The 26,393-nt window shown below is 38.7% G+C and overlaps 1 protein-coding gene across 4 annotated transcripts in view; it reads right to left on the minus strand.

Annotated features, from left to right (window-relative positions):
- Kntc1 (kinetochore associated 1) overlaps window positions 1-26,393 on the minus strand; it is a 75,599-nt gene that overhangs the window by 31,541 nt on the left and 17,665 nt on the right. For all 4 annotated transcript variants that reach the window (XM_063225556.1, XM_063225554.1, XM_063225555.1 and 1 more), the window contains 24 exons: window positions 26,180-26,278; window positions 24,772-24,815; window positions 24,588-24,653; window positions 24,417-24,492; window positions 22,534-22,659; window positions 22,354-22,443; window positions 19,451-19,504; window positions 17,258-17,319; window positions 15,802-15,913; window positions 14,925-15,068; window positions 13,815-13,871; window positions 13,622-13,723; window positions 11,476-11,595; window positions 11,239-11,382; window positions 8,730-8,828; window positions 7,648-7,751; window positions 7,267-7,366; window positions 6,774-6,908; window positions 5,646-5,765; window positions 4,975-5,047; window positions 3,852-3,919; window positions 1,785-2,026; window positions 971-1,143; window positions 338-435 (listed from right to left, as the gene is read on the minus strand). In XM_063225556.1, coding sequence (XP_063081626.1) covers window positions 338-435; window positions 971-1,143; window positions 1,785-2,026; window positions 3,852-3,919; window positions 4,975-5,047; window positions 5,646-5,765; window positions 6,774-6,908; window positions 7,267-7,366; window positions 7,648-7,751; window positions 8,730-8,828; window positions 11,239-11,382; window positions 11,476-11,595; window positions 13,622-13,723; window positions 13,815-13,871; window positions 14,925-15,068; window positions 15,802-15,913; window positions 17,258-17,319; window positions 19,451-19,504; window positions 22,354-22,443; window positions 22,534-22,659; window positions 24,417-24,492; window positions 24,588-24,653; window positions 24,772-24,815; window positions 26,180-26,278 — 2,508 coding nt within the window. The remainder of the gene's footprint in view (window positions 1-337; window positions 436-970; window positions 1,144-1,784; window positions 2,027-3,851; window positions 3,920-4,974; window positions 5,048-5,645; window positions 5,766-6,773; window positions 6,909-7,266; window positions 7,367-7,647; window positions 7,752-8,729; window positions 8,829-11,238; window positions 11,383-11,475; window positions 11,596-13,621; window positions 13,724-13,814; window positions 13,872-14,924; window positions 15,069-15,801; window positions 15,914-17,257; window positions 17,320-19,450; window positions 19,505-22,353; window positions 22,444-22,533; window positions 22,660-24,416; window positions 24,493-24,587; window positions 24,654-24,771; window positions 24,816-26,179; window positions 26,279-26,393) is intronic.

Below are 26,393 nucleotides of genomic sequence, written 5' to 3' on the forward strand. Positions count from 1 at the left end.
TTGAACTCACCACCTTGTGCTTTCCAGGCAAGTGCCTATACCACTAGGCTAAATTCCCAGCCAAAAATGTTATTTTAAATTAAACTCTAACAGAAGGACAATATTGAGACCTCTTTTGAGGTCTAATGTTTCAAAAGAGAGTGCAAACTAAAGCTAACAGATTACTAGAAAAGAGAAATGGTCTCATCCTTTTAAGCATAGAATAAGTTTTTAGTATAGTGTAAGAAAATATAAGTGGTAGAAGCAGTAGTTTTCTAAATTGTGGATATGATTTAAAACCAGTGTAGAATGGGTTGACAGTGCTTTTGTTAAAGGAAAAAATTCAAAAGGGATTTACTTTCATTAGAATTCCACAGTCATCCATTTGGCATTGTCTGGAAAGCTCCACCGCTATTAAAGTGTATTTACACAGTTCTAAAGCATCTAATAAAAAATCTGAAAATAGAAAAAAAATCATCGTTTCTATTTAGATCTTTAGAATGAAAACAACCTTTTTATACTGCCCATTCTAAATTTTAATGAGGTTCACAAAGGAGATAGAGAGGTATTCATACAACCTTTTTTTTTTTTTTTTTTTGAGACAGTGTAGTTTAGGCTGGCCCTGAACTCATGGTGATCCTCCTGTCTCAGCCTCCCCAATGCTGGAATTACAAGTATACATCACACACTCACCACACCTACCCACATAGTTCTGACTACCCTAAATGCAGGGCAGATTTTTTAAGGTTAGCTAACAAAAATCAGATAAGGGGAGATAAAGATTCTCACAGTCCTACAAAAGTGCTATTGTCTGCAGTCAGAAAAGACACTGTGAGTATTTTGGTTTCAAACCTATAATCTCCAAAGGGTCAATTACAGCAGTTCCTTTGTGAGAAGATACTCTGTCTGTTACAAGACCCAATTATTAACAGCATTTGGGAGACAACTGTGCAATGAATCAGAGAATAGAAACCATTATAAATCTTGTTACCTGGACTGCAAATGGTGGCAGCCTGGCACGCTAGGACGTGTATCTCAGAAGGAAGATTGAGGCTGACAGGTGCTGACACCTGGACGTTATTAGCCAACATCTGACAAAGCTTCTGACACGTCAGCAACAGGAATCTTCCCGTGTCGGCATTGCAATGATATTTAAACAAGTCTCTTCAGAGGAAAGAAGGTTAGAAAACTGGAATACTTTAGCCTTTGGAATACATTTGCCTTTCTTGTTTTAGTATATAACCAGTATGATAATCAGCAACACAGAAAATGTCTCTTTATTTTTTTTTCGTACCGGAAATTGAACTCAGGACCCAGGGCTTGCCAGGCAGACACCTGTGCTGCTGAGCTACGTCTCCAGCCCCTTTTTGTCTCTTTGAGACAGTTTCTCTATGCAGTTCAGCTGGCCTTGAACTCACTTTGTAATCCAGAATGGCCTTAAATTTGCAGTGATCCTCCTGCTTCAGTCTCCCAAGTGCTGGGATTATAGGCATATGCCAACATGCCTGGCTTCTAAAAAGCTTTAGAGCATAAAATATGTTTCATTTTCAAATGATTTGAAAGACATGTCAAGCCCATGTCAAAAATGTGGCCTAAACCCATGGTTAAGTTACTTAACTCTGTAGTATCTAACACTTAATTTGATATTTATACCACTAATTTCTGACATAGAAGCCCAAAGTAGGCTGATGGGTGAAAAACAAATTGCTTTTGAAAAAAAAAAAAAAAGTATCACCAGCCCTGCACTTACTACTAAAGAAACAAAGTGAGTATTACTTTCAGATAAGCTAGGATCCAGAAATCACCTGCATTTGCTCAGCGCTGCTCCGATGTTCTTCTCATTTTGCAAGGCTCTCCAGGCCAGCTCTGCCTCCAGCTCCTGCGCAGATACCTGCAGGGCCAGCGCCTGTCTGTGTAGCTTTGTGTCAGTGCTCAGGCCTGGCTTATCTTGGGTATCTTCATAAGTGTTAATGTATTGCTCACGAAGATCTGCTAGCAGCGCATTGTTGCTATAATCATTAAATGGAAGAAAAACCTCAAAGTTCTCCTGCAGTAAACATAAGCAAGACAAAGGTTAGCCAGTGGTAAAAATCATCACGGCGTTTCAAACTTCCTTATCACCTCTTGCTCAGAGACTACCTCTTTGTAAACTAAGAATTTAAGACTTTAAATTTCATAAAACTAACATTATAAAAAGCTCAGACAGGGCTGGGGATTTGGCTCAGTGGTTCAAGTGCTTGCCTGGTAAGCATAAGGTCATAGGTTTGATCCCTGATACCAAAAAAAGAAAAAGAAAAAAGCTCAGACGGACTGGAGGTGCAGCCCAGTGGCAGTGCACGTGCCTTGGTGTAAAGCTCTGGGCTCAGTCGACGGTATCAATAATCAATCAAAGCTTGGAAAACAAGGTTTAACTACAACTCAGTTCCAGCACTGCTGCCATCTCAGGCTAGATTACTGTGTTATGGGGAATTGAGAAGAAAGATGGAGGGATGAAACACTTGGTTTCTGCAAATCTTCCCCAGAGGCTTAACAAATAGTCTCATTTCTTCTGTAAGCTCTGGCTAACTCTAGAGGAAGGGCTTGTTTCCCCGACTCAATAGAAACCTCATGGAAGCCCAGAGGAAGAAACCAAGACATAGTGGGGGCGAGCGAATCAGACCCTTCACACCGATGCTGATTTCAGAACGGGCTTCCTCATCTACACAACAGTCGGAGACAGACAGTCCTTTGTTGTGGGGGGCTGCTCTGTGTAACCTACAGGACTGCTGACAGCATCTCTGTCCTCCTAACAGCTGTGACAATCAAAAATGACTCAAAACTTAGCAAATACCCTCTGGAGTGAGAACAAACAACTTAATAAACACTGACCATTTTCTCAGGGTTTCTTTGCAGTCTTTCACTAGCATTTTATGGCTGCATTGTATGATTTCATACCTTTTCCTGTTAATAATGTATAATTCCCTTTTCCTTGTAATTAGTCTTCATAAATAATAACTTTTTTTAAAAGACAAAGTCTCAGGCTGGACTAGAACTCTTATTCTCAAACAGTTCTCCTGCCTCAGCCTCCTCAGTCACTGGCATGTGCTGCCATGCCTGGCTATACATATTATTTTTGATGGTAGCACAGCACTTATCTATAGTAAAGACAAAATCTATAAAATGTTATAGTGTTTCCAAACTAATGTTTTTCTCCAAAACATCAGTGTTCTTTGCTGAAGGGGACTTGCCATGTGGAAACATATATACAGAAACTAATATGAGAACTCATATCTAGTATTTACTATAATGGGCCCCTGAAGATTCTGCCTACATGTCACATTTCCCTCTCTACTAGGAACAACACTGTCTATGTTTGGACGGCTTCACAGAAACTTCTAGAAGGACACTGAAAAAGCTGATTATAGTGTTTGCAGGTCCTATGGAAAATGGATAACTGGAGGATCAGATAAGGGAGGAAAACTTATTTTTCACGATAGGGTATTCACCTTTTTTGGAGGGGCCAAAGAATTAATTCTGTATTACCTGTAACATGCAGTACAGTAATAATTTAAATAATAATTTAATTTTTAGTTTGATAAAATATACATAACATGCAGGTTATTATTTTTTCTAAGACTTTTTTCAATGATATACGTGTATAATGTTTTCAAAAATAAAATACAAGCACCATTAAGTGTCTTCTCTTCTTTTAGTATGTACTTTTCCTTGTAAGGCACTTATGCTGCTGAGCTAAATCCCCAGCCCCCAATGGGTGTACTTTTAAAATGTAACCACCTTATTTTAAGTGATGAACGCTGTGAGATGAGAAGCACTAGAATAAGCCAGGGAGTGGGAGTCAGGAGGAAGAGGGGCGGTCTGTGGCACATCTTTACCTGCAGGCTAGCAACCACTTTAAATCGTTTCAGGGATTCTTCATATTCATCCTTCTTCTGCAGATTGTCTGTAATTAAAATTTGAAGTTACAGCACACAGCAAAGTCCCACAAGCCATGTTCTGAATGTGTCTCCAGAATTTTATGTATATCAATGGTATTAGCAGATGACTTGTGGGGGGCACCAGGGGTCTGGTTAACTGTTTAGTGCAGGAGTGGCTTTGGAATAAAAGCAGCCCCTCTGGCACTTGTGCTGAGCTCACTGTCCTGTCCCAGCCCACGCTGCCCTCCGTGAAGTTCAGATGCAGCAAGGAACCCTCGCCAGCCGCCAACCAGAGGCTAGAGCCAGGCTCTTCATACCTCTGGCCCCGGGGACCCAGTGCTGAATAAAGCCCAATTGTCACAAATCACTGTAATAGGGAGCTAGGGAACTTGTTATAGTAATAGAAAATGGTTAAAATACCACTTTCTATTTTAAAATAAAAGTGTTAAAAGCTGAAATATTAGTTCAGTTGTTTAGCAGTTCTTTTTAACTGTAAACTGTATAAACAATCTAAGTCCCAAAAGAGATCTAATTTTAAAACAAGAACCTGTTATCTCTGGAAGTAGAAGAGGGAAATTAAAGGGTTACAAGCCAAATAGTGATTATTCTGAAATAAACTGTAGTTTTCCCTCCAAGAGAATTATTTTCTCTTCTTTTTTTTTTTTTTGGGTACTGAGAATCGAACTCACAACCTCATGCTTGCCAGACAGGCGCTTTGCTGCTGAGCTGTATCTCCGGCCCGAGAATTATTTTCTTAATTGTTCAAGTTCAAATTTAAAATTTAGCCTCAATCATAAAAAACTGATACATGAGAAAAATGAGCAAGGTAACAAAAAAAATCTGGTCTAGCACTGAAGGGCTTATAGAAGGATACACACAAGCAAAAAGAAAGCTGATTTTACACGCTTCTGTTCTCAGACTTTTGACAAAATAAGGGAAATTTTTCCATGAAAAAAATGGGTAAAGTCAATACAGACAATTAGAAGCAGGAGAACTGTGGCTTCAGTGAAAGTTGTCACTGTGCCCTGTATGAAAAGGGTAAGCTTTGGAACGGAGCAAGGCCAAGAGAGACAGAGACTACCTTTGTGAAAGCCACACAGTATTTTAAGAATGTCCACTGATGTCTTTGCCACAGAGATTCTCCAGGCCTGGTCCTAGAAGAAAAGAAGCAAAGTGAGATGTACTTCCTTTAATCACTGAGGAAGAGCCCTAGATCATCAACAAGGCTGCAAGGTACAGCGCTGGCCTGGCTGTGGAAGGCCCTCAGTTCAACCGTCAGGACTGCAAACAAAACAAAACGAACACCCCAAGAAATCGGGAAAAACAAGAAAAATGAGAAGTCCACGTTAAGAGTAGTTGGGTGGTCATAAAATGAACTCTAAGTGCATCTTCTGTAGGACAGAAACAATAAGCATTACTGTGGGCTCCTCAATATATAATTTAGAAATCTCAGAGCATGCACAGATCTCTTGAATAACCTTACAACTATACTATGATTAACAGACCCCGATCTTTTTTATACATTTACTCCCAACATTTGGAAATACTCTCAGGAAAATTAAAACAGATACCTAAAAACTAGCTTAAAGCACGAAAGTAGCTGGGTGTGGTGGGATTATAGGTGTGTACCACCATGCCCAGTTGAGGCAATTCTAGTACTGCAGAAAGAAGGGCTGATGTTCATTTACAGAAGTCTAGCTCCTCCACCCCCTGGATTAACATCAGGAAGAATTGGATTTATTTATATCTCACCTCTCCAGAGTGGTCTGGCTCTTCCTGCAAGGCCAGTTGTGCCCAGATGATGACTCTTTCTGCAGTTTTCTCCGCTTCTGTGGGAGGCAAAGACCTCAGCAGACGGAGACAATCTTCGCCCTGTAAATAGGCAGAGATCAGGACCATCAGCTGCCGTCTGTAGAGGACAACCTGGCCTCACCTCTTTCTCTTCTACTTTAAGATGACAAAACAGACCAAAAAAAAGAACCTGGCCTCATTTGCATGGCAAGCAAGAGACCCAAGTTTGCTCTCTGACACGATAAAAAAGAGAAAACAGGTAAAGAGATTTTGGAAAGATAGATTATAGTTGAGTTTTGCGGGGGAGGGTGGGATTGAACAGAGGGCCTCACACATAGTAGGCTATCTCCAGCACTGAGCTATATCCCTAATGCATAAAGTAACTTTCTAGGTACCAAAGATTAGTATACTTCTCAGGCATTCCTCTCACCATAGAATTATAAAAAATAAAGACACTAGAGGTCAGGGATACAGCTTAGTGGCACAAGCATCTGTCTGGCAAGCGTGAGGTCTTAAGTTCAATTTCCAGTACCAAAAAAGGAAAAAAAAAAAAAAGGACACTTAAAAATATGAAAAAGCAAGACAGGCATGGTGGGGGCTGGGGATTTAGCTCAACGGCATAAGTGCCTGCCTTGCAAGCAGTCAGTTGTGAGTTTAATCCTTGGTACCGTTAAAAATGAAAAAGACAAAAAAAATTAAAAAAAAAAAAAAAGGCATAGTGGTGCACACCTGTCATCTCAGCACTGTGAGAGCCTGAGCCAAAAGGATTACACCGTTGAGCCCAGTTTGGGCAACATACTGCCTCAACAAATTAGCAAGTCCATGCCTCAAAATAAAAAAATAAATAAATAAATAAAGGGGTGGGCATGTAACTCAATGCAAAGACAAGGGGTTCAGTTTCTAGTATGGAAAAAATATTCCACTAGCTACATTTAAAGAAGACACAAAAAAAGTGGTCATGTCAGTAGTTTGTTTTCATATTGGTATAACTATTTTGTGAAAGTCAATTTGAATAATTTGAACTGTTTCTGTTTTCAAGCATTTAATTAACAAAGAATCCCTATAAAACAACAAACTTTCATACCATACCTGCTCTCTATCAATCAGGTCAATAATTCTTAAACTGTAGATTTCATCATCAGCCAACCTATACCCTTGGGCCACCTTGAGAGCGTCTTCCAAGGAAGATGGGACATCTTCTTTGAGAATGTACCTGACCACCCTCTGCAAGAGACAAAACACATGTTGCTTACCATAGAACATCACAGAAGCCAGGAATTATTGGCTGATCAGGGCAAAATAGGCATGAAATTGAAACAATGCAGCAAAAAAACTAAACTGTATGAAAGATTTAAAACATGACTTAGTGACTTTTGTGACAGTCCTGTCACTCCTTTTGAACTTCAGTCACAATGTGTTGCCCTTAGTACTCTCATGAGTAACTAAACTGCCTATTTATAATGTGCCTAACAAAAGAATAGTGGAGAATCTAGTTCTACTGACTTTTTGAAATATAAAATCCTCACTAAATGTCCTGTGTTGCCTTGAAATAGTAAAAAGATTCTTCAATCAGTGAACTTACCATTATTTCGTTGTTTAAGAGGTTCACTTCTCTTATTCCATATCCTCGTAGAAGTTTCTTCATCTCCATTAGTTTGTAACTTTCCTGCAATAACTTGACTCTGAAAGTAAATTTATTGATGCTAGTTAGCATGGATTTTTTTTTTTGAGACAGGGTCTCACTATGTAGTTCAGGCTGGCCTTGAGCTCACTAAGTAGCCCAAGCTAGCCTCAAACTCGAGGTGATCCATCTTTCTCATCCTCCCTGGTGCTGGGATTACAGGCATGCACCACCACACCTGGCTGATTGTCTGTTTACTGAAACACTATGGGACACAAGCGATGAAAAATGCAAGTGGATGCCAACAGCACACAGACCCTGGGTGGTCGGCAGGCAGCTTACTTGGGATGGTCCATCTCCAGGTGCTGCTTCACTAGCTGCTCCACAGCCGCGCTCCAGGGAACCACAGCCTTGTACATGATCTTCAGCACTGCATCGAAGATGAGCTGCAGAAAGACCCCAGGGGAAAGCTGATGTCCGAGACTTTAACCACTGGCATAACCATCATCTCAGATTACTGCCTCTTCCAACCACAAACATACAAAATTTCTTCCAAGTTTCACACATAAAGGGAACTTTATTATTTATGAAACTATGAAAGCAATTTGTCTGCTGAAACATAGCAAGAGTCATAGGCTATGCCATTCTTCTAGAGCAGGCAATCTCTCAGTTTTTTTTTTTTGTACCAGGGATCGAACTCATGACCTCATGCTTGCTAAGCAGGCTCTCATGCCACTGAGCTAAATCCCCTTCCAGTCTCTGTTAAAAATTAGTTTTCATGATTTAATTTACATTATGTGCTTTTTTTTAAGTCCTTTTGAGACAGGGTCTCGCTATGCAGTACAGGCTGGCCTTGAGTTCAATTTGTAGCCCAGGCGGACCTCGAACTTGCCAAAATCTACCTGCCTCAGCCTCCCAAGGGCTAGGATTACAAGAGTGTACCACCATGCCCAGCTTTTACATTATGTTTTATAATGGTAAATAGTAATAATGTAATGACAAGCCAAAAGAATAGTACAACATATTGAAAACATATCTCCATGTCTGAACAACCATAGAAATCCTGGAGAGATCTGCACCTACACCATGGCAATTTTTCTGGGGGTGGGAATGAGAACTTTTCTTTCTTTGTTTTTTTTTTTTTTGCAGGGGTGGAGGGAGCAGACAGGGTTTTGCCAAAAAGTGGAGGGTGGCTTCAAACTCAGCAATCCTACTGCCTCAGCCTCCAAGTGCTGGGATTATAAGCCTGCACCACACCACTGGCTCTTTTTATTTTATAACATTAAGCAAAATAAAATGTGATTTTTACTTTCTTTTTATTCCTTTTACATGCTACACAAATTCTTAATAAACACATCATTAGTGACCCGAAAGTCTTTCAGATCCCTGCTGAAATGGGAAGCCCAGTGGTCACTGTTACTCACATCAGTGTCAGACAAGCATGCGATGACAGCCATGGCCTTTGCTTCCCACGCTGTGTCGAAGAGGGATGTGGACTTAGAGCTACATCGCTTCAGTAAATCCTAAGAAAAGATAAGCATGGGTATGTGTTCAAAAATTAAAATTCTCACTAAAAATTGCAAAATAAAGAGACACTTAAATAGCCCCTTATTGATTCATAAAAATCCTACATAGTCATGGAACGTAGATTAAAAACTAACCTGGGTATGGTGGTATGCACCTGTAACTGCAGCACTCAGGGGAAGCAGGGCAGGAGCTCTGTACTTTCAGAGTCAACCTGGACTACACAATGAGTTAAGGTCAGCCTGACCTAAATGATGAGACTATCTCAAAAATCAAAAAATGACATTGCCAAAACTTTAGTGGTTAACTTTATAGGTACAGAAAATATATTAAAAAAAATCCCTACGCATGAGAACATAATGTTCAGTGAAACATGTCAGACACAAGCCCAAGTACTGCATGGTTTCTCGTTCCCTATTTTTTTTGTTTGTTTGTTTATACAACTTTACTGAAAAAAAATAAATAATTACCTGCAGAGCCATTTGTGGATTATTCAGACACTGACAACTTGCAGCTTATACTCAATGCTATATTAGTGTATTGGAAGACAGATTAACCTCTAACTCCAAGGCCCCTAACAGTTTAAGATTTGAGACCTTATTTTGGAATACAATGGATACCTGAATGCCAATTTCCATTTTCTGTAGAACATCAACAGGTCATTCCCTTATTGACATGCATAAAATACACACTTTTAGTTCTGCTGATGCTATAAATTCAACACCAATTCTCTGGCCACATTAGTTATGAGCATAAAGTCAATCAGGAAACCTCAAATCTCTAACAGGGGAAGGCTCAATAAGAATGGACGCTGCTTCCCCTGCGTTTATAGCAGTAGTTTGTATTGGCCAAATCTTGGAGACAAACCAAGTGCCCATTGGGATTGGGGATTTACCTCGGTAGCATAAGCACCTGCCTGGCAAGCGCGAGGTTGTGAGTTCGATTCTCAGTAAAAAAAAAAAAAAACCCAAGTGCCCATCAACTGGAGAGTGGATAAAGATGTGGGATCTTTTTTATATATAAAACAGAGTACTACTCTGCCATAAAGGATACGCTCTAGACATTTCTAGGAAAGTAGATACACCTTGACTCTTAAGAGAAATGAAACTGAAATACATGTGAACACTGCATTGTTTCTGTGGTGTGAGAAACCAGAAGTGTAAATAAGGACCAAAATGTATCATGAAATAGGAAGAAAATGTTCAAATAGAAAGGGGAACATGAGGGAAGGGACAGGGGAAAGGAAGGGAAAAGTTTTTAAAAAACGAGAAAAGGAAAACATGGAAACAAAGCTTTGTAAATGAGGAGGGGAGATGGGGTTGAAAAAGAGGGTAGGAGAATCAGGGACAAAAGTGGTAGCACGTACAGATTCTCTCTGATAAATGTGATCACTGTGTATATATATGTCCGGAATGTACCAATAAAATCTAATTTTTAAAAAAAGGAATGGATGTTGCTACAATAACGCTGCTTCCTTGCATTGACAACCAAGCATCTGTCTCCCCACTCATATGGCTTCTTCAGCAGCCAGAGCTGTGAGGAATGGTTTAGTCTCACAATGCATGGCTTCTGTTACATGAGAAACACATAATAGATAGACAAAATATACACATATATACACAAAGAGCAAAGCAGGAGTAGGAAGAAGTCCCCAAGTTACATACCTCATTGTTTTAAAAATATTTCAATATATATGCTAATGTGTTTCAATTATAGCATAGCTTCTTTTAGTTGGTGGAAAAGAAAGTTTGTGTTATTATCTATTCCTTTATCCTAAGACTCTTTTGGGTGTATGTCTTGTACTCAATAATTATTTTGAAGGTAACAATACAGTGTATTAACTGTAGATATTCTCTTTTAATTTTATTAGGAAATTTCATTTTATTTTTTCATAGAATAAAAAAAGATAAGCTACTTGAAAGACCTACACACCAAATTACTACAGCATACTGCATACTGTTTTCAAAATAACTGATATCCAAGGCTGCTAGAATATGTGCTTTATAGGTACTAAGTCTTGGGTTTAATAAGCAGTGTCAAAAGAAAAAAAATATAAAAACTGAGTTCATTTTCCTTTTATCTCACAATAATGCTGAGGAGAAAGAGCTACTATTTTGGTTTTCTTTTTTTTTTTGAGATGGAGGGCTCACATTTGTGAGCTCTAGGGCTCTTCCTGCCTCAGCCTCTCCAATAGCTGGAATCACAGGCGCACATCACTGCAACCAGCTCCTATTTTTCTTCCTTGTTCAAGGTACTCATTTAGCAGCAGAATTAACCCATTGTCTTAACCAGTACAAATACTGTGTGAGTCCCAGTGGTAAAGCACAATTTCCTTAAAGAGCTGAACATTTAATGTGATGGTATGCTGAACAGTTCCCAGAAACAGGTTAGATCTAAAGAGAAAGTTACCTCTATGTACAGCAAGAGAAGCTCCTCCTCTTGCAAGCCATGCTCCCTCATGTAAACGCGGATCGACTTCTCTAAGACGAAGGGAATAAGTTCCGGGGCCGAAACTCTATCAAACATTCGGAACACGATGGTGGTTGTGTTTTCCTGGGTGACAGACAAGAAAGATGACATAAATGCAAGCTCCAGCCAGAACCGGATGCAAGGAGTATAGCAATGGTGACAAGCCCAGAATTTTACCTTCTCTAAGTCAGAGAGGGTCAGCTTGCAGTTATATTTCCTGTACAACGTGATCAGCTCCCTCAAGTTGTTGACCAAAGTCTGCAACTGACGTATTTCCTCCGTGTTTTGGTAATCCTTCTAAAATGAGAGTATTAAGATGGTTAAGGACATAAAATAAAAACATGACAGGGAAACAGAACCACACTCATTTCAAAGAATATTAAAAAAAATGACCATGGTTAAAAAAAAAAAAAAAAAAAAAAACTAGGGCTGGGGATTTAACTCAGTGGCATAAGCACCTGCCTGGCAAGTGCAAGATTGTGAGTTTGATTCCCGGTACAAAAAAACAAAAAAAAGACCATGGTTATGTACATAAGAGGAAACCTGCAATTTTGAAGCAACTAATGCCTTAAATTTTGTAAATTCTAGAAATTAAAACAACAAAATAAGAATTCTGTAGACCAAACTAAAATCACCTAGTATACATTAACAGAGATTAGAACATTCAAAGCATTTTTTTCTTAAACAGAAGACTAATATTAGCACAATTTTTTTTCAGAACTATATTTGGATACATAAATATTTGCATGGTCCTCAAATGTCCCATGTAGCTACACAGATTATGTACCTTTAATATTTCCTCAAGTTATATACATGGAAGGAAATTTTTAATATTGATAAATGTCAACTAACGGAGAAAAGACAAAGTAGTGTCTAAGAGCAAATAGAAGAAAAAGAGCTGGGCATGGTGGTGCATGCCTTTAAGGCCAGCACTCTGGAGGTTCAGGCAGGAGGAGTGCCATGAGTTCAAGCCCACAATGTAACCTGAGCTACATAGTGAGTTCAGCGCTAGCCTAAACAAGCCTAGATCACTACACATGTAATTTACATAGCATGAGCCTGTTTTGAAAATCAAACTAAAAAGTGTGTATAGGGGGGCTTCTTTTATAGAAAAACATATTATAATGAGCATCCTCATTTAAAAAGGATAAAATCATTAAGTATAACTATTATAAGTAATAATTAATAACGAGAACTTTCTATATCAGAAAGCAATTGATCATTTTTTAATTAGGTAATAAAAGTAATATAATTTGAAGCAGAAATGTGAAAAATGTGATTTAAAATACTATATAATATTGTAAGGACATATTTTGCTGGTATTGAAATATGTGAGATTACAACATGTCTTATATATTGATTTTAAGCTAAATTATGGTACTCCCAAAAAACGTTTTTTGCTTATTTTCTTTGAAGGAGAAAACAAACTGGGGGTTGAATCCACGGCCTTACATACGCTGAGCAAGCACTCTACTACAACCCCAACACATTTTTTATTTTTACTTTGAGACAGGGTCTTGCTTAGTTGACCAGGCTGACCGTAAGACTGTGCTCCTCCTGCATAGGCATCTGCATTATCTGCATTATCTCCCCCAATATAATGAATGTTTTCAAAAATTTAGAAATTCCAAAATGAAAAGAAATTAACTTGAAATTAATAAGCCAAATAATAAACTTTATATTTTTGCCAAATAATAAATTTAGTTCATTAACCCCAAGTATAAAATCGGCATTCCTGATCTTAGTCCCTCAAGTACCACTGGTGGTTCTGCTTTGTCTTCAGTGATGAGAACGGAACTGAGCCCAGTGCCTCACTGCTAGGTGAGGGCTCTCAGCACATGGCCAGCCACTGCTGTTTCCTTAGCCTGTCAGGATATCTCATGTTTTTTACAGTTTGATCTTAAAACTGATTTTTAGCCCTTGTAGCTTTTTAAATACCTAGCAAATACCATCAGAAAAAGCAATGAACTACTAGTTCAAACAGAAGTCCTGGTTGTACTTTAAAAACTAATCATATGTCAGTAGTTTTGTTCTTTTAGGATTATGAAATGCTGCTACTGCACCATAATCAATTATACTACTCAGGAGAATGCTTTTATACAGTTTCATTTTTGATGGTTCAATAGAGAATATGCATTATGAAATATAATAGAAATATAACAAAGAAAAGAAGTTTTCAATTTTGTGCATTTGAAAGGTACAAATAAAGGAACACAAAAACAGAAACCTTAAGGAGTACATGTATTTACAGATACTTTTCTCTACATACATGTAGACAAACTGTAACACAAGGAGACTACAAAATCCATTCTTCACATCATACCAAGGATATCCAGTGCCAAGAGGAAACCAATCCCAATTCATCTGTTTTTTCTGCAGTGAAAAATACCTCTGCCAGCTGAAGTCCATTTTCCGGCCAGTTTGCCTTTAAAAACATTACAGACCATTAAAAACAGTGTGCCATGCCACACTTTGGGCGGTGCAAGTCTTTCCCACATTAATTGTACTAGTGTTACCTTATCAGTTAACTCAAGGTTCCTGGCTGCTTGCTCCAACCATTTTGCAAGAATTTTCTGAAACATATATCATTTAAAATTCTCAAGACAGAATCACTAAAATAACCAAACTCTTTCATGGTTATCTCTTAAAAACTGTTTCATTTTTGCAGTTCTGGGGTTGAAGCTGGGGTCTCACACATGCTAGGCAAATGTTCTACCACTGACCTATGCCTCTAGCCTTATGGCTATCTTTTAAAAGAGAATTTTAAAAAGCTAATTAATTGTTGTTACTATAACTTAATCTCCAATGATCTAATGTTATTAGGTCCTGACCTAGATTCATCAACCTCCTAAACAAGTGTACAGCAAAGGCTTAATTTTGAGACAAGTGGTATGATTTTAGGCCTCTGGGAGGGTCAAAACCCTTTAGCCGAGTTCTTTACTCTGTGGCTATCAGGAGGGCTAACACAAAGAGCTTCCCTGGACCACCCATGTTTGTTGCATCTTCAAACAAAGAGCAGGGAAACTAAGGAAAGCATGGGAAATGAGCAGGACCATGGGAGTAACTTCAAAGACTTCTCCAAGTAGTAAATTATGCCAATTTAGGAGAACTGTCTTATCTCCATTACGACATTTATGGAAAGGTAGGAGTGAGACTGCAAAGTGAGACGCCTGCAGCTGCAGTCTCTACCTTGTTAATTGGTGTCTGAGCCAGGTGTCCACAGATGTGGCCTTATCTTGCCCTTTGAGGTATCTCCGGCCTCACAGGCCACTACAGGCCTCAGCCAGAACCAGTGATTCCCAGAGGTTCACTTACTAAGAATCAGCTCCCATTGCCAGGCAAGGGGCTGAGGCCTAGGACAGACTCACAGATAAACATAGAAAGCCAATTAGAAAATCAATTAGTTGGGACCGGAGATTTAGCTCAGCAGCATAAGCACCTGCCTTGCAAGCAGGTAGTCGTGAGTTTGATCCCCGGTACCGATAAAAAAGAAAAAGACAAAGAAAAAAAGAAAATCAATTAGTTGATCCTAAATCCTGCTCAAAGCCACTTTGTAGTGGTCTCCAACATAATGGAACACAAATTACGTAAGATTATTAAGAATAGAACTACTGGGGGAAACTCACCTGTCCTTCAGGTATAGTCCTTCTCACAAATGGGACCACCTCGTTTTTAAGCCATGGACAAAGATTTTGTAAAGAGACTGGTGTAGAAATTGAGTTCAGCAAGTTCTCAAGCATTTTCACATCAGACTTGCTTTCAAAGTTTGCCTGAATATTACAGAGTGAGAAATTAAAACTTATCTAACAGACTGACAACCTCCCAAAGCACAAAGTCCTATTATATTAGGAAGTCATCCCAAGGAAATCTTGCTGATTTTAATAGCTGCTAAAGGTGATTTATCTATGCAGATGATCAAGTTGAGGGCCACAACGGGACCATGAGTGGCAAACACTGTATAAATTGTGCAGCAAGGGAACCAGCAGAGATGTGCTCTAAGGAAGACAAAACTGGAGATGATGGCACAAAGGCTTACAAGCAATGTGTCCGCTTATGAAATGACAACATGGTATGTTTGGGTTCCAATATCATATGTTGACATCAGCCAAGGTGAAGTGAATGAAAATGAACAATTTTACTATTTAAGAGATTGGGTTTCGTTATGTTGTCCAGGCTGGTTCCAACTAGTGGACTCAAGGGATCCTCCTGTTTCAGTCTCCTGAGTAGCTGGGATAAAAGACAAGCTGGGCTTCTATCAGTGAATGACTTAATCAAATGTTGTCTGTTGAGCTAAGGAGCTATTTAGACTCAATGAGGTAAAATAATGCCCTACGTATCTTTACAGAACTCCCTCACACTTAGAATCATCAGAGGGACAGACACGTCTCATCAATCTGACAATATTTTATTATCCAGTCAACTATGGCACCTTGTTTAGTTGAGTCAGACCCATCTCAGGAGCTGGGAAGCCTTTAAGAAAAAATGCAAAACAAAACGTATTACCCGATGTCTCAGCCAAAGATACTGAGCACAGACAATGTTCCCTTCTCTTAGTTGTAATAAAATATCTTTAAGATCATCTTCATTATTCAGGAATTCAATCCAAGCACTCCCACTGAGAAATCAAAAGGAGGAAAAAATAAATTACTAAGCTTATACCATCCAAGTGAGTTTCACCGTGCAAAGCAACCAGTTAAGTTTTTTTTCCTCAAAAAAAAAAAAAAAAAAATTTTTTTTTTAATCGGTACCAGGGATCGAACTCATGACTGCCTGCTTTTAAGGCAGGCGCTTATGGCGCTGAGCAAAATCCCCAGGCCCTCCTCAAAAATTTTTAAAACAAATCCTAGCACTCAGGAAACTGACACAGAAGGATCAGCTACATAGTGAGTTCAAGACCAGCTGAGGCTACATAGCAAGACCCTGACTCAAGAAAAAAGAACACCAGAAGTTTAAAAACAGAACAGTCAAAGATAACACAATGAAAAAGTCAAGTTTCTTTCTTTTTAGATTTCTGGAGCTCTTGTTATCTTCCCCAGAGGCCATAATACTTTATGGAGGGTATTTCTTAGGCAATCACCACATATAGAAACAATTTTATTTTGGGAGAGGCCAGGGTCTTGCTATGTCATCTTGGCTGCTCTAGAAGGCCTATGGTCTTTTTTTTTTTTTTTGGATTTTTCTGTGTGTGGTTCATTATGTAGCCCAGTCTGACCTCAAACTTGTGGCAATACTGCTGTGTCAGCCTCCCAACTGCTGGGATTATTGGCGTGCACCACCATGGGTGGCTGTAAACAACTATTTTAAAAAAAATTTATTAGTATGTTTGTAGTACACAATGATTACATTTAACATAGGAACTGGTACATGTACATAACACATCTTAATTCTTTTTACATCCACTTCCCTTCTCCCTTTCCCAGAAACAATTATTTTTAACTATTATTTCCTGAAATACTAGGGATTAAACCCGAGGTCCTTTTTTTTTTGTCGTTTTCCTTTTTATCGGTACCAGGGATCGAACTCACAACTACCTGCTTGCAAGGCAGGCGCTTATGCTGCTGAGCTAAATCCCCAGCCCCTGAACCCGAGGTTTTTAAACTAAGCTACAAAAAAAGCTAAACTAAACTAAACTACAGCCTCTGCCTTTTAAAAATTTAATGCTTTGAAACAGGGTCTCAGCACTTGGGAAATTGAGGAAGGAAAATAACCATGAGTTTGAGACCAGCCTGGCTATATACAGTCTGGTTGTCAAAAAAAAAACCAAAACATACACGTAAGAAAGAATAACAGGTTCTTAAGCCAATCTTCCTTTGATGAAAAGATAGTATTTTTCCACCATTTGACCATCCCAGCTCTTCCTCTCCAAGTATGACAAATTCATGCAAAAGAATGCTGCATTTTTCTACAACATTTTACACGAGTACTTAACTCACATTAAAAATTTAAAAATGGAATGTACCTGAATTTTTCTGGTCCAAATGCTCCATAAAATGTAGTTAACTTTGCATGAGCCCTTAGTACCTAAAGAAGAAAGAAATTGATAATCTGATGTTGTTGGCAATAATACTGAATTAAAAAACACCAAACATTAGAGTCATTCTCTAGACAGGTTAGTCCCATCAGTGCAACTCCAAATGGAGTAATGAAAACATTCCAGTCACCGTTTAATTGTAAAGGTCTACATGTTAATAATACTGCCCTTCAGTGTAGAACTACACAGCTGGAAGGAAGGAAAACCCTATGACTTTAGTAAGTAAAGGAGTACAGCTCAAGATCAAGCTCAGGGGTAAAAAGGTTCAGTAACACTCAAACAACAGGCTGGGCCCTAATCTAAAAATTAAAGGGACTAGTGGGACCCAAAACATATAAAACATCCCGAGAAGGGGAAAGGTGAAAAATAGCCTAAAAAAGGAAGGCAGAGGTCATTGTTAATAGTGTGTCAGGATTTAAAAGTCACAGTAGTCTTATCGCTCTGTTTAGTTTGATTTTATTTTGTTCCGGTCTGTCCACTGATACAAGATTTGAGGGCACAGACATCTAACCCAAAAGTAGCAGGTTATACCATGGTAACTATCCTTAATTTCATGTTAACTTAAACTGAAACCCTGTATTACTTACATTGTCTTACTATAACTGATCTTATTTGAAGCTGGTTTGATAGACCGCGGTTTTGCCTTGGCTGATTTTATTCAAATTTGGTATGCTTAATAGTATCAAGTCTAAAAGTAGAGGCAACTACTCTGAAGCTGACAAGATGTAAAAGATATCCATACCAGTTTTGATTATTAACCACTCTCAAGTCCTACAATGTCTTCAAAGTTGTGTTCTTATAAAAATAGCTATGTAATACTATGCTTAACTACTTTAAGCCTGATGATGTGGACAAGTCTATAGAAAATAACAAGAGAAAGCATAGTAACTATGGTAGATCACTTAATATTGTGGTCTTATGTATCTTTTTCATTGCATTTTTTCTAGGAATTTCTTTTGTTGTCTTGTTATGATCTGTTTTTCTCTGTAACACAGAGAGGATAGATATACATGTAGAAATTCACACATGGGAAGAATTTTTTAAACTATAATGCACAATGTAATGAACAGATACTCTGAAGAAGAGACACTAAGAAACCCAATGCTAATTCTGTAACATTATGATATAAAATCTAGCAATAGTATTATTCACTGTTCAGAGTGATATTAGTCTAGTCTCTAAAGTTCAATTTCAGCATATGTAAAGTTAAGGACAGCGAACTACAAAAAGAATAAGAGATATTATGGTAGTCATTATTGACTTCCCCAATGTCAGGTCTTAAAGACCTAAAAAGTCTTCATCATCCTCTAACAATTTGATTAGTTCTATAACATGCAGTATGTATTCAATGTGTGTGAAGATGGAGATAACTATTTGGAAGAAAACTAGAGACAGTAAGATAGACAGTGAAGATCTCCAGTGGACTTGCTTTGAAATAGGTATTTCTTTAAATTGTTTCTTTATGAACTGTTTTGTTCTGTTTTGATATGTTTAATCTTACCCTCTTTAAGATAAAAAACAAGTGTGTAGGACTGATAACCACATTACTAAATTTTTGTGGGATCATTGAGCAGAACTGTAAGCAATGTCACTATTTGAATGTCACTTTGTATGCTTATTTGAAAATAGTTGATAAGTGATTTCTTACTGTTTATTTTTCTGTAATTCTGTATTATTTCTACCCTTTTCTTCTGTTTTGTTTTTGTTTTTTCTCTTTAAGTAAAAATAATAATAATACTGCCGTTCAAAAACCAATTTTCAGAATGATTTATAAGTGACCTTATTGTGAAACTTAGCTGAATTTACTTTGGAAATTTACATACACACATGCTTTTGTACATGCGCCCATGTATTTGGGCATTATCATGATTATCACCAAGTTCATAGCCATTTTAGTATTCAGCAGGTATGGGGATCTATGCAAAATGGTTTTTAGAAGTTATATGCTATAACCTCACAAAACCCTATAAGGAAATACTATTAATAGTCTCATTTTGGAAATAAGTAAGCTGAGGTATTAAAATAACTTGCTCTTAAAAAAATGCAAGCCTATGTTGAAAGGGAAAAAAACTACAAAGGGTCATTCATCCCCATATTAATCTATCAATCTAACGTAATTACCTCTATCAAGCCATCAGAATAGAAGGGAACAGTTTTATCTTCTTTCTTCAAAAGCTAAGGATGAAAATAAAACATCTATGTTAGGTTTCTCATTCTGTGAATGGAAAACACTACCTTTGAAAAAATGCTGTGCTTCATTCTTGTTATGGTTTATACATTGTGTCAACTTGAGAAGTCTAAAGCTTAACTAAGTAACTCAGAAGGGCACAAGGGTCCTTACTCTGTAAATATCCTTAGCCTGCACAGGAGGAGGCAGGCAGATACAATGAGTGCTATCTGGTGTTCAACCTGCTTCCAACACAAGGGAGGAAAAGAGGCTTGCTCCCTGCTCTCCACTTTTGCTCTGGCTGCTTTTACAGGCTGCTGTCTTAAAGTGTTGCCCCTGCACCATGCCACCCTGGTTTGGAGCCCACTAACTATGGACTGGTACCTCCACAAACCTTTAATAAACCTTTCCTTCCTTAATTTTGGGTGTCAAGTATTTTGCCTCAGCAAGGAGAGAAAACTAACCTGGACAATTCTGAAAAGAGTAAATAATAAAGAAACTACGTATTTTAAAAAACACTGCATTATATGAAAAAAGCTCATAACATTTTGCCCATGCTACTCATTAGTGAAATAAGACACTCATGTGTTAATATCCTAATGCTTCATTAATGTGACAAGCTGAAGGAAAAAACATGTGTAGATGTGTATGTATATTAAAAAAAATTATGTTATAGTACTGATTTCTGAGTTCACTGAAGAGAAAGATTTGTGCTGATATTGTTCAGACAATTGAAGGCAGATGTCTCGTGCTCTGGCTGAATGATTTGGGGATGACAATGTGCAATGTATGTACCATTGTTGCCCCAACTGACACGCTTTTAAATTTTGTGGTAGTTTTTTTCTTTCTTTTTGTTTGAATAAAATGGATTAAAAAAACCATTTTGCTCATGTTATACCTTGATTTTATGGACTATAATGAACAGTTGTACTCAGGACACTGAGGCAAACACTTTACTACAAAAATGCTATTATTAGCAATAGCAGAAAGTACGTATTAAAAAAGATCTAGAAGGCAGGTGTGGTAAAGCACACCTATAATCCCAGAACACAGGAAGCTGAGGGAGGAGGATCACTGTGAGTTCAAGCCCAGCCTGGTCTACATAGTGAGTTCAAGGCCACTTTGTACTGTCTGAGACCGTCTTTTTAAAAAGTAAGCGCTGGCAGGCCCTGAGTTTGATTCCTGGTACCAAAAAAAACCAACAACAACTACAAGAAAAATATTTTTAAATATTCTTTTTGAATAATACACACATGTACAAACACTACAAAAACATATCTTCCATTTCATACCCATTAGGTTGGCTAATGTCACAAAACAAAGAACAGCAAGAGCTGGAAAGGGGAACCCAGTGCACCCTTGGGAAAACAGCTTGGCAGCTCCAGGGAACTCAGGCGTGGAGCCAGCAACTCACCTCCTCGGTAGGAGGGACTGACAGCAGGGACTTGAACAGACTTTCACACGACCAAATGTATAGCAGCATTACTCTCACAACAGCAGAGATGGAACTCAGGTGCCCATCAGAGGGTGAACGGATAGGCAAAACGTGATGTGGTCTGTATGCAGTGAATGCTACTCACCAGTGCAAAGATGCACTGCACCGACACATGCTTCAGCAGGGTGGTCCCTGGTAACATGCTAAGTGAAAAGTCAGATACAAACCACACCACATCATCTGATTCCAATTTGCGGATTTGTAATGTCCAGGCACATTAAATAGAGATAGGAAATAATCAGGGATTGCCTGAGGCTAGGATGGAGGAAACTAAGAGAGACGGCTAACAGTAGGGGCAACAAAAATGATCTAAAACTGATAGAGATAATGGTCACACAAATTCAGTAAATACCCAGGTGTGATGGCACACAACTGTAATCCCAGTACTTCAGGAGAATGAGGCAGGAGGATCACTGTGAATCTGAGGCCAGCTTGGCTACACAGTGAGTCTGAGTCTGAGGTCAGCCTAAACTACACAAGACCCTGCCTCAAAAAAAAAAAAAAAAAAAAAAAGAAATCAGTAAATGTACTAATGACCACTGAATACTAAATTAGTGAAATAAATGATATCAATTATTTCAATAAAGCTATAATTTTAAAAAATTTCCTTTTTCTTTAGGTCAGGCATGGCAGCATACACATGTAATCCCAGTGCTCTGGGGAGGCAAGGAAGGAGATCACAAATTGGAGCCCAGCCGGGGCAAATTAGCAAGACCTTGCTTCAAAATAAAAATGAGCTAGGGAAAAACCCTGAGATCCGTTCCCAGCAATGGAAAAAAAAAAAGAGTGTGGTGGTGCTAGTCTATAACCCTAGCATGTGAGAGGCTGAGGCAGGAGGATCACCATGAGCTCCAGGCCAGCCTGGATACATAGTGAGTTTAAGACCAGCCTGCACTACACAGCAAGACCTTGTCTCAAAATAGCAAATAAAAAAAGTTCCTATTTTTTAAGAAATTGAGGTGAGGGCTGAGGATTTAGCTCAATGGCATAAGCACCTGCCTGCAAGCGTGAGGTTGTAAGTTCAATCCCCAGTACCAAAAAAAAACATGAAAGAAAGAAAAGAAAAGAAAAAGACATTGGTGTGAATGATTTGGGGATGAAAATGCACAAGGTATGTACTATTGTTACCCCTTGATTGATATGTCTTGAAATGTTAGGTTTTTTCTTTTCTCTTTTTTTCTTTTTCTCCTTGAAATAAAATGGATTTAGGAAAAGAAAAAAAAAAGAAAAGAAATTGTTACACAGATATAGAAAAATGGAAGGACAAAAAAAAAGGAGAGGTGCAGAATGATGAGTAATTGAAACAAATTCTTCTGAGAAAGAAAAAGAGGCTGAAAAAGAAAGAAAAGGCTGCTAACTCACCCTGCTTCTGGCATAGCTGAGCATCTCCTGGGTAGTTTCGTAGGTCACCCACTGCGCCTCTAGGCAGTAATTCACCACGAATTCGTCATCCTGTTTCACAAAGGCAACATACAGTGAGGCAACTCAACCCTGACCAACACAGCACTACAGGCAGAATCCTTAGTGGCTGGGAACACATACCTGGATTTTACGAAGATTTTCCTTTGCTTCCTCTACAAGCTGCTGCCATTTGGTCTGCCCGCTGGTGTCCACAGAACTCAAAGCTAGTTTTTCCAACATATCATTTGCTTTTACCTTATATACAAGCTACAATATAAACATGGCAGGCACATCAATTGATCTGAAGTATGGGAATAGCTAAGGATGATCTACTTTCACGGTATATTGTGCCACATACACTGTTATGAAAAAAGATGAATCCTCACATAACTCAGGATCAAAGATGAAAAGAAAGTGAGCTGGGTATGTTGGCACATGCCTGTAACCCCAGCACTTGGGAGGCTGAGGCAGGAAGATTGCTGCAAGTTTGAGGCCACTCTGGGCTACCAAGTGAGTTCAAAACCAGCCTGTGCTTGAAAGGAAGACTTTGTCTCAAAAAAAAAAAAAAAAAAAAAGAAAAGAAAAACAAAGAAAATACACCATCCTCCTTTTCCTAACAAAAAGTGTCTATTATTCTGCTCTTAATACTTTTTCTGTCCTTTGAGACAGGACTTCACTGTGTGGTTCGGGCTGGCCCTAGATCTGTAGTAGTCCTCCTGCCTCATCCTCCTGAGCATCGGTATTACAGGTGTGTGACACCATGCCCAGTCCTACTCTTAGTACTTGTTACTCCTTTGCTCATGCACAGGATTATTCTAGATGTGTAAAATGCTACATTTTAAAAACAACCACATGGGTATCAATTACCCATTCAGTACATGTTTTTAATGAAATCTGATCAAGTTGTCTCCTTCATTCCTTCTTGGGAAACTTTTCAGGGGGTTTAGTGACCCGTGACTCAATCGACCTTCACTCTGATATCTGACCTCTGTAGCATCTGCAATTGATGATCATTACCACTGAGTTTAAAGTGTCTCTCTCCTTGGCTTCTGTAATGGTGCATTCCTGTGCTTTCCTTCCTTCATTTGTTCCCACACATGTGGATCTGTCTCCTCCGCCCCTCACCTGCTGGTGCATGGCGTGCCCTGCTCAGGTCCCTTTCCCTTCCACATGTTCTCCTGCTCTGCGGTATCCTGGAAGCTGAGCCTCCCTCTGTCTTCCCCATGTCCATGGTCAGATCAGGTCACCCCCTGGCTTCCTAGCAGACAGCACTAAGTTCACAGGCTCCTTACATCCAGCGTTTATAAAGCAGAACTCTCCATCTTGTTACCCGAACCAGCTCTTACACGCACATTCCTCGTTTTAGGTAACACCGCCACCACCCAACATGTAGACAAATTCCAGTCTTCCGTTCTGCCCTATATTTGACCATCGTGTCCCGCTGATTCTACTGTGCATTTACCTCCCATCAGCCCCTCCCACTCATCTCCACTGCACCCCACTGCTTGAACAGCCCTCCCAGGAAAAGCGTCTAACTGACATTTGACCTTTCGTTTGGGCCTTTTTCAGACAACTCTCCACCGTTCCAAACTGCCCACCCAGGACATTCTGAGGCCTAAAATTACTTCCCCTTCACCTACAGGATGAAATCTCAGTCCCCTTCAGAACTCACAAGTCCTGCAGGCTCCTCCCCTGTTCACTTCTTTTGGCTCTTCTGCGTGTAGAACCCCACTCTGGCCCAAACGGCAAGGGGTTCATGGAAGAATCCGAGGCCTCCCTACTCTGCCATGCTTTAATTCTTTTTTTTTTTTTTTTTGTCTTTTTCCTTTTTATCGGTACCGGGGATCGAACTCACGACTCCCTGCTTGCAAGGCAGGCGCTTATGCTGCTGAGGTAAATCCCCAGCTCTGTCGTGCTTTAATTCTAAACCTGCTCACACTAAATACCAGTGGTCTCCACGTCAGTGTCTCCTCAGCCTCAAGGACATCAAGAAGTTCTTGTTTCAGGGACACATGCACACTTACCTCAATATCCAGTCCGAACTGAATGGCAAAGCTCTCGGCTTCCACAAATCTGTGTTTGTGAAGTAACCGACTCAATCTGTAAGTAGGAAAAGAAATCTCAGTACATGTTTATTAACTAGGGAATGTGAGCTTTCATTAAGGGGTAAGAAGTAAAAGAATGGCTATAGTCACCTGTTTTCAGGTAAAGCTTCTGTAAGATACCTGAGCACTATCACTGACACGGAGTCTTCGGAGAATCTGAAAAATGAGTGCCTTGTAAATAGGCTTGCCGCTTCATATTAATGAGTAAATTTTAACTGAGATAAGCTGTTATTCAGCAACTCATCTGATAATTATCTAATAAAACATGACCTACTTGGGATCACTTTTGCAAATTCCTTCCAGAAGGTAAATGGTATCCTACAAATATAACAAAAATATCATTAAAACTCAGATATAAAGGCAGTTTGTTTTATAATTACTGAACTACCAAATGGTTCAATCAAGAATTACTCATCATTGGATTTTTTTGAAGGGAATACCAGGGATTATCAAAGGATTTTAAAATCAATCCAAATGGTCAAATTTTTTCCTTTTTTCTTTCTTCCAATACTAAAATTGAACCCACAAAGTGGTGAGCTATATCCCTACCCCTTTTTCCTTTATTCTGAGACAAGATGTTGTTAAATTGCCTAGGCTGGCCTCAATCAAATTAACATCATTAATAATAGGACACATGGATCTATAGTGAGACCTTTAATGTGACTCACTCCTATGGCTGGTGCCTGGATAGCCCCCTCCAACCCTCATGTCATCACAGGCAGGGCTTTTTGAAGGTGGTTAGATCTAGGCTGTGTGCTGCTGGGATCAAACAAAGAATTTAAAAATTTGGAATTATAAAAAAAAAAGACATTTGCGGGGTGGGGATTTAGCTCAGCCGCATAAGCGCCTGCTTTGCAAGCAGGCAGTCATGAGTTCAATCCCCAGTATTGATAAAATAGAAACAGACAAAAAAAAAAAAAAAAAAAAAAGACATTTGCTTAAACATTTAGAGGTACCAGGTCAGAAAGTCTGCAAATAATACAGCATGTGTATATAGGTGTTATGTGTATACAAACATTAAAAAAAAAAAGGTTCCAATATAAAATAAATAAAAATATCACATCAAGCTATTCTATACAATTACTATAAGTTAATCCAAAAACCTTTAAAGAGTTGGAAATGTTAACTACTTTAACTTGATCATTACACACTTTATTCACGCATTGGATTATCAGTGTGCTCCATGAGTTTAAACAATTAAAATAACATTTAAACAAATGTACAACCCCTAAAATTTAATTATTTACATTTCTTCCAAATATTCAAGAAAACTGAGTAGATGACTGCCATTTTACTTTTTTCTGTTTATTTTATTTATTTATTTTTCTTTTTTATCCTTTGAGACAGGGTCTCACTATGTACTTCAGGAGGCTGGTCTTGAATTCACTCCATAGCCCAGGCTGGCCTCAAACCCACAGTGATCTTTCTGCCTCAACCTTCCAAGGATTAAGTGTATAGGCTGCACCACCATGCCTGGTTTCTTTTTCTTTCTTTTTTTTTTTTTTTGTATGAAGACTGACCTGGTGTATCTGAGGAGCTCTGTTAATAATGAATACAGATACACACCTGAGATCTAGCCAGGTCCATTAGGTTCTACTCATACATAGCTTAATTACTCTTAAAAGTTTTTTTAAAGTTTTAAAAAATTGGTATAAAGCAGTTTAAAATATGCATAGACTTACTGTGCTAATTCCTGTTTGAACCAAAGAAGAAACCCTAGATACTTCCAAAGAATACAGAATTTCCATTGTAGGTAATACATAAACCACAAGGTTCTTCATCTAAGAGAAATGGAAAAGCAGTTCACTTAGTAGGTTAATGTAAACCTACACACATATAATAGTACTTCACAATCACAACCATGTATTCAAAACATTCATAATCAAAGCTAAATGC

This window comes from Cavia porcellus, unplaced genomic scaffold (assembly GCF_034190915.1).
Source record: "Cavia porcellus strain 051 isolate PalLab524CR breed Dunkin Hartley unplaced genomic scaffold, mCavPor4.1 scaffold_16, whole genome shotgun sequence".
Lineage (NCBI taxonomy): Eukaryota > Metazoa > Chordata > Mammalia > Rodentia > Caviidae > Cavia > Cavia porcellus.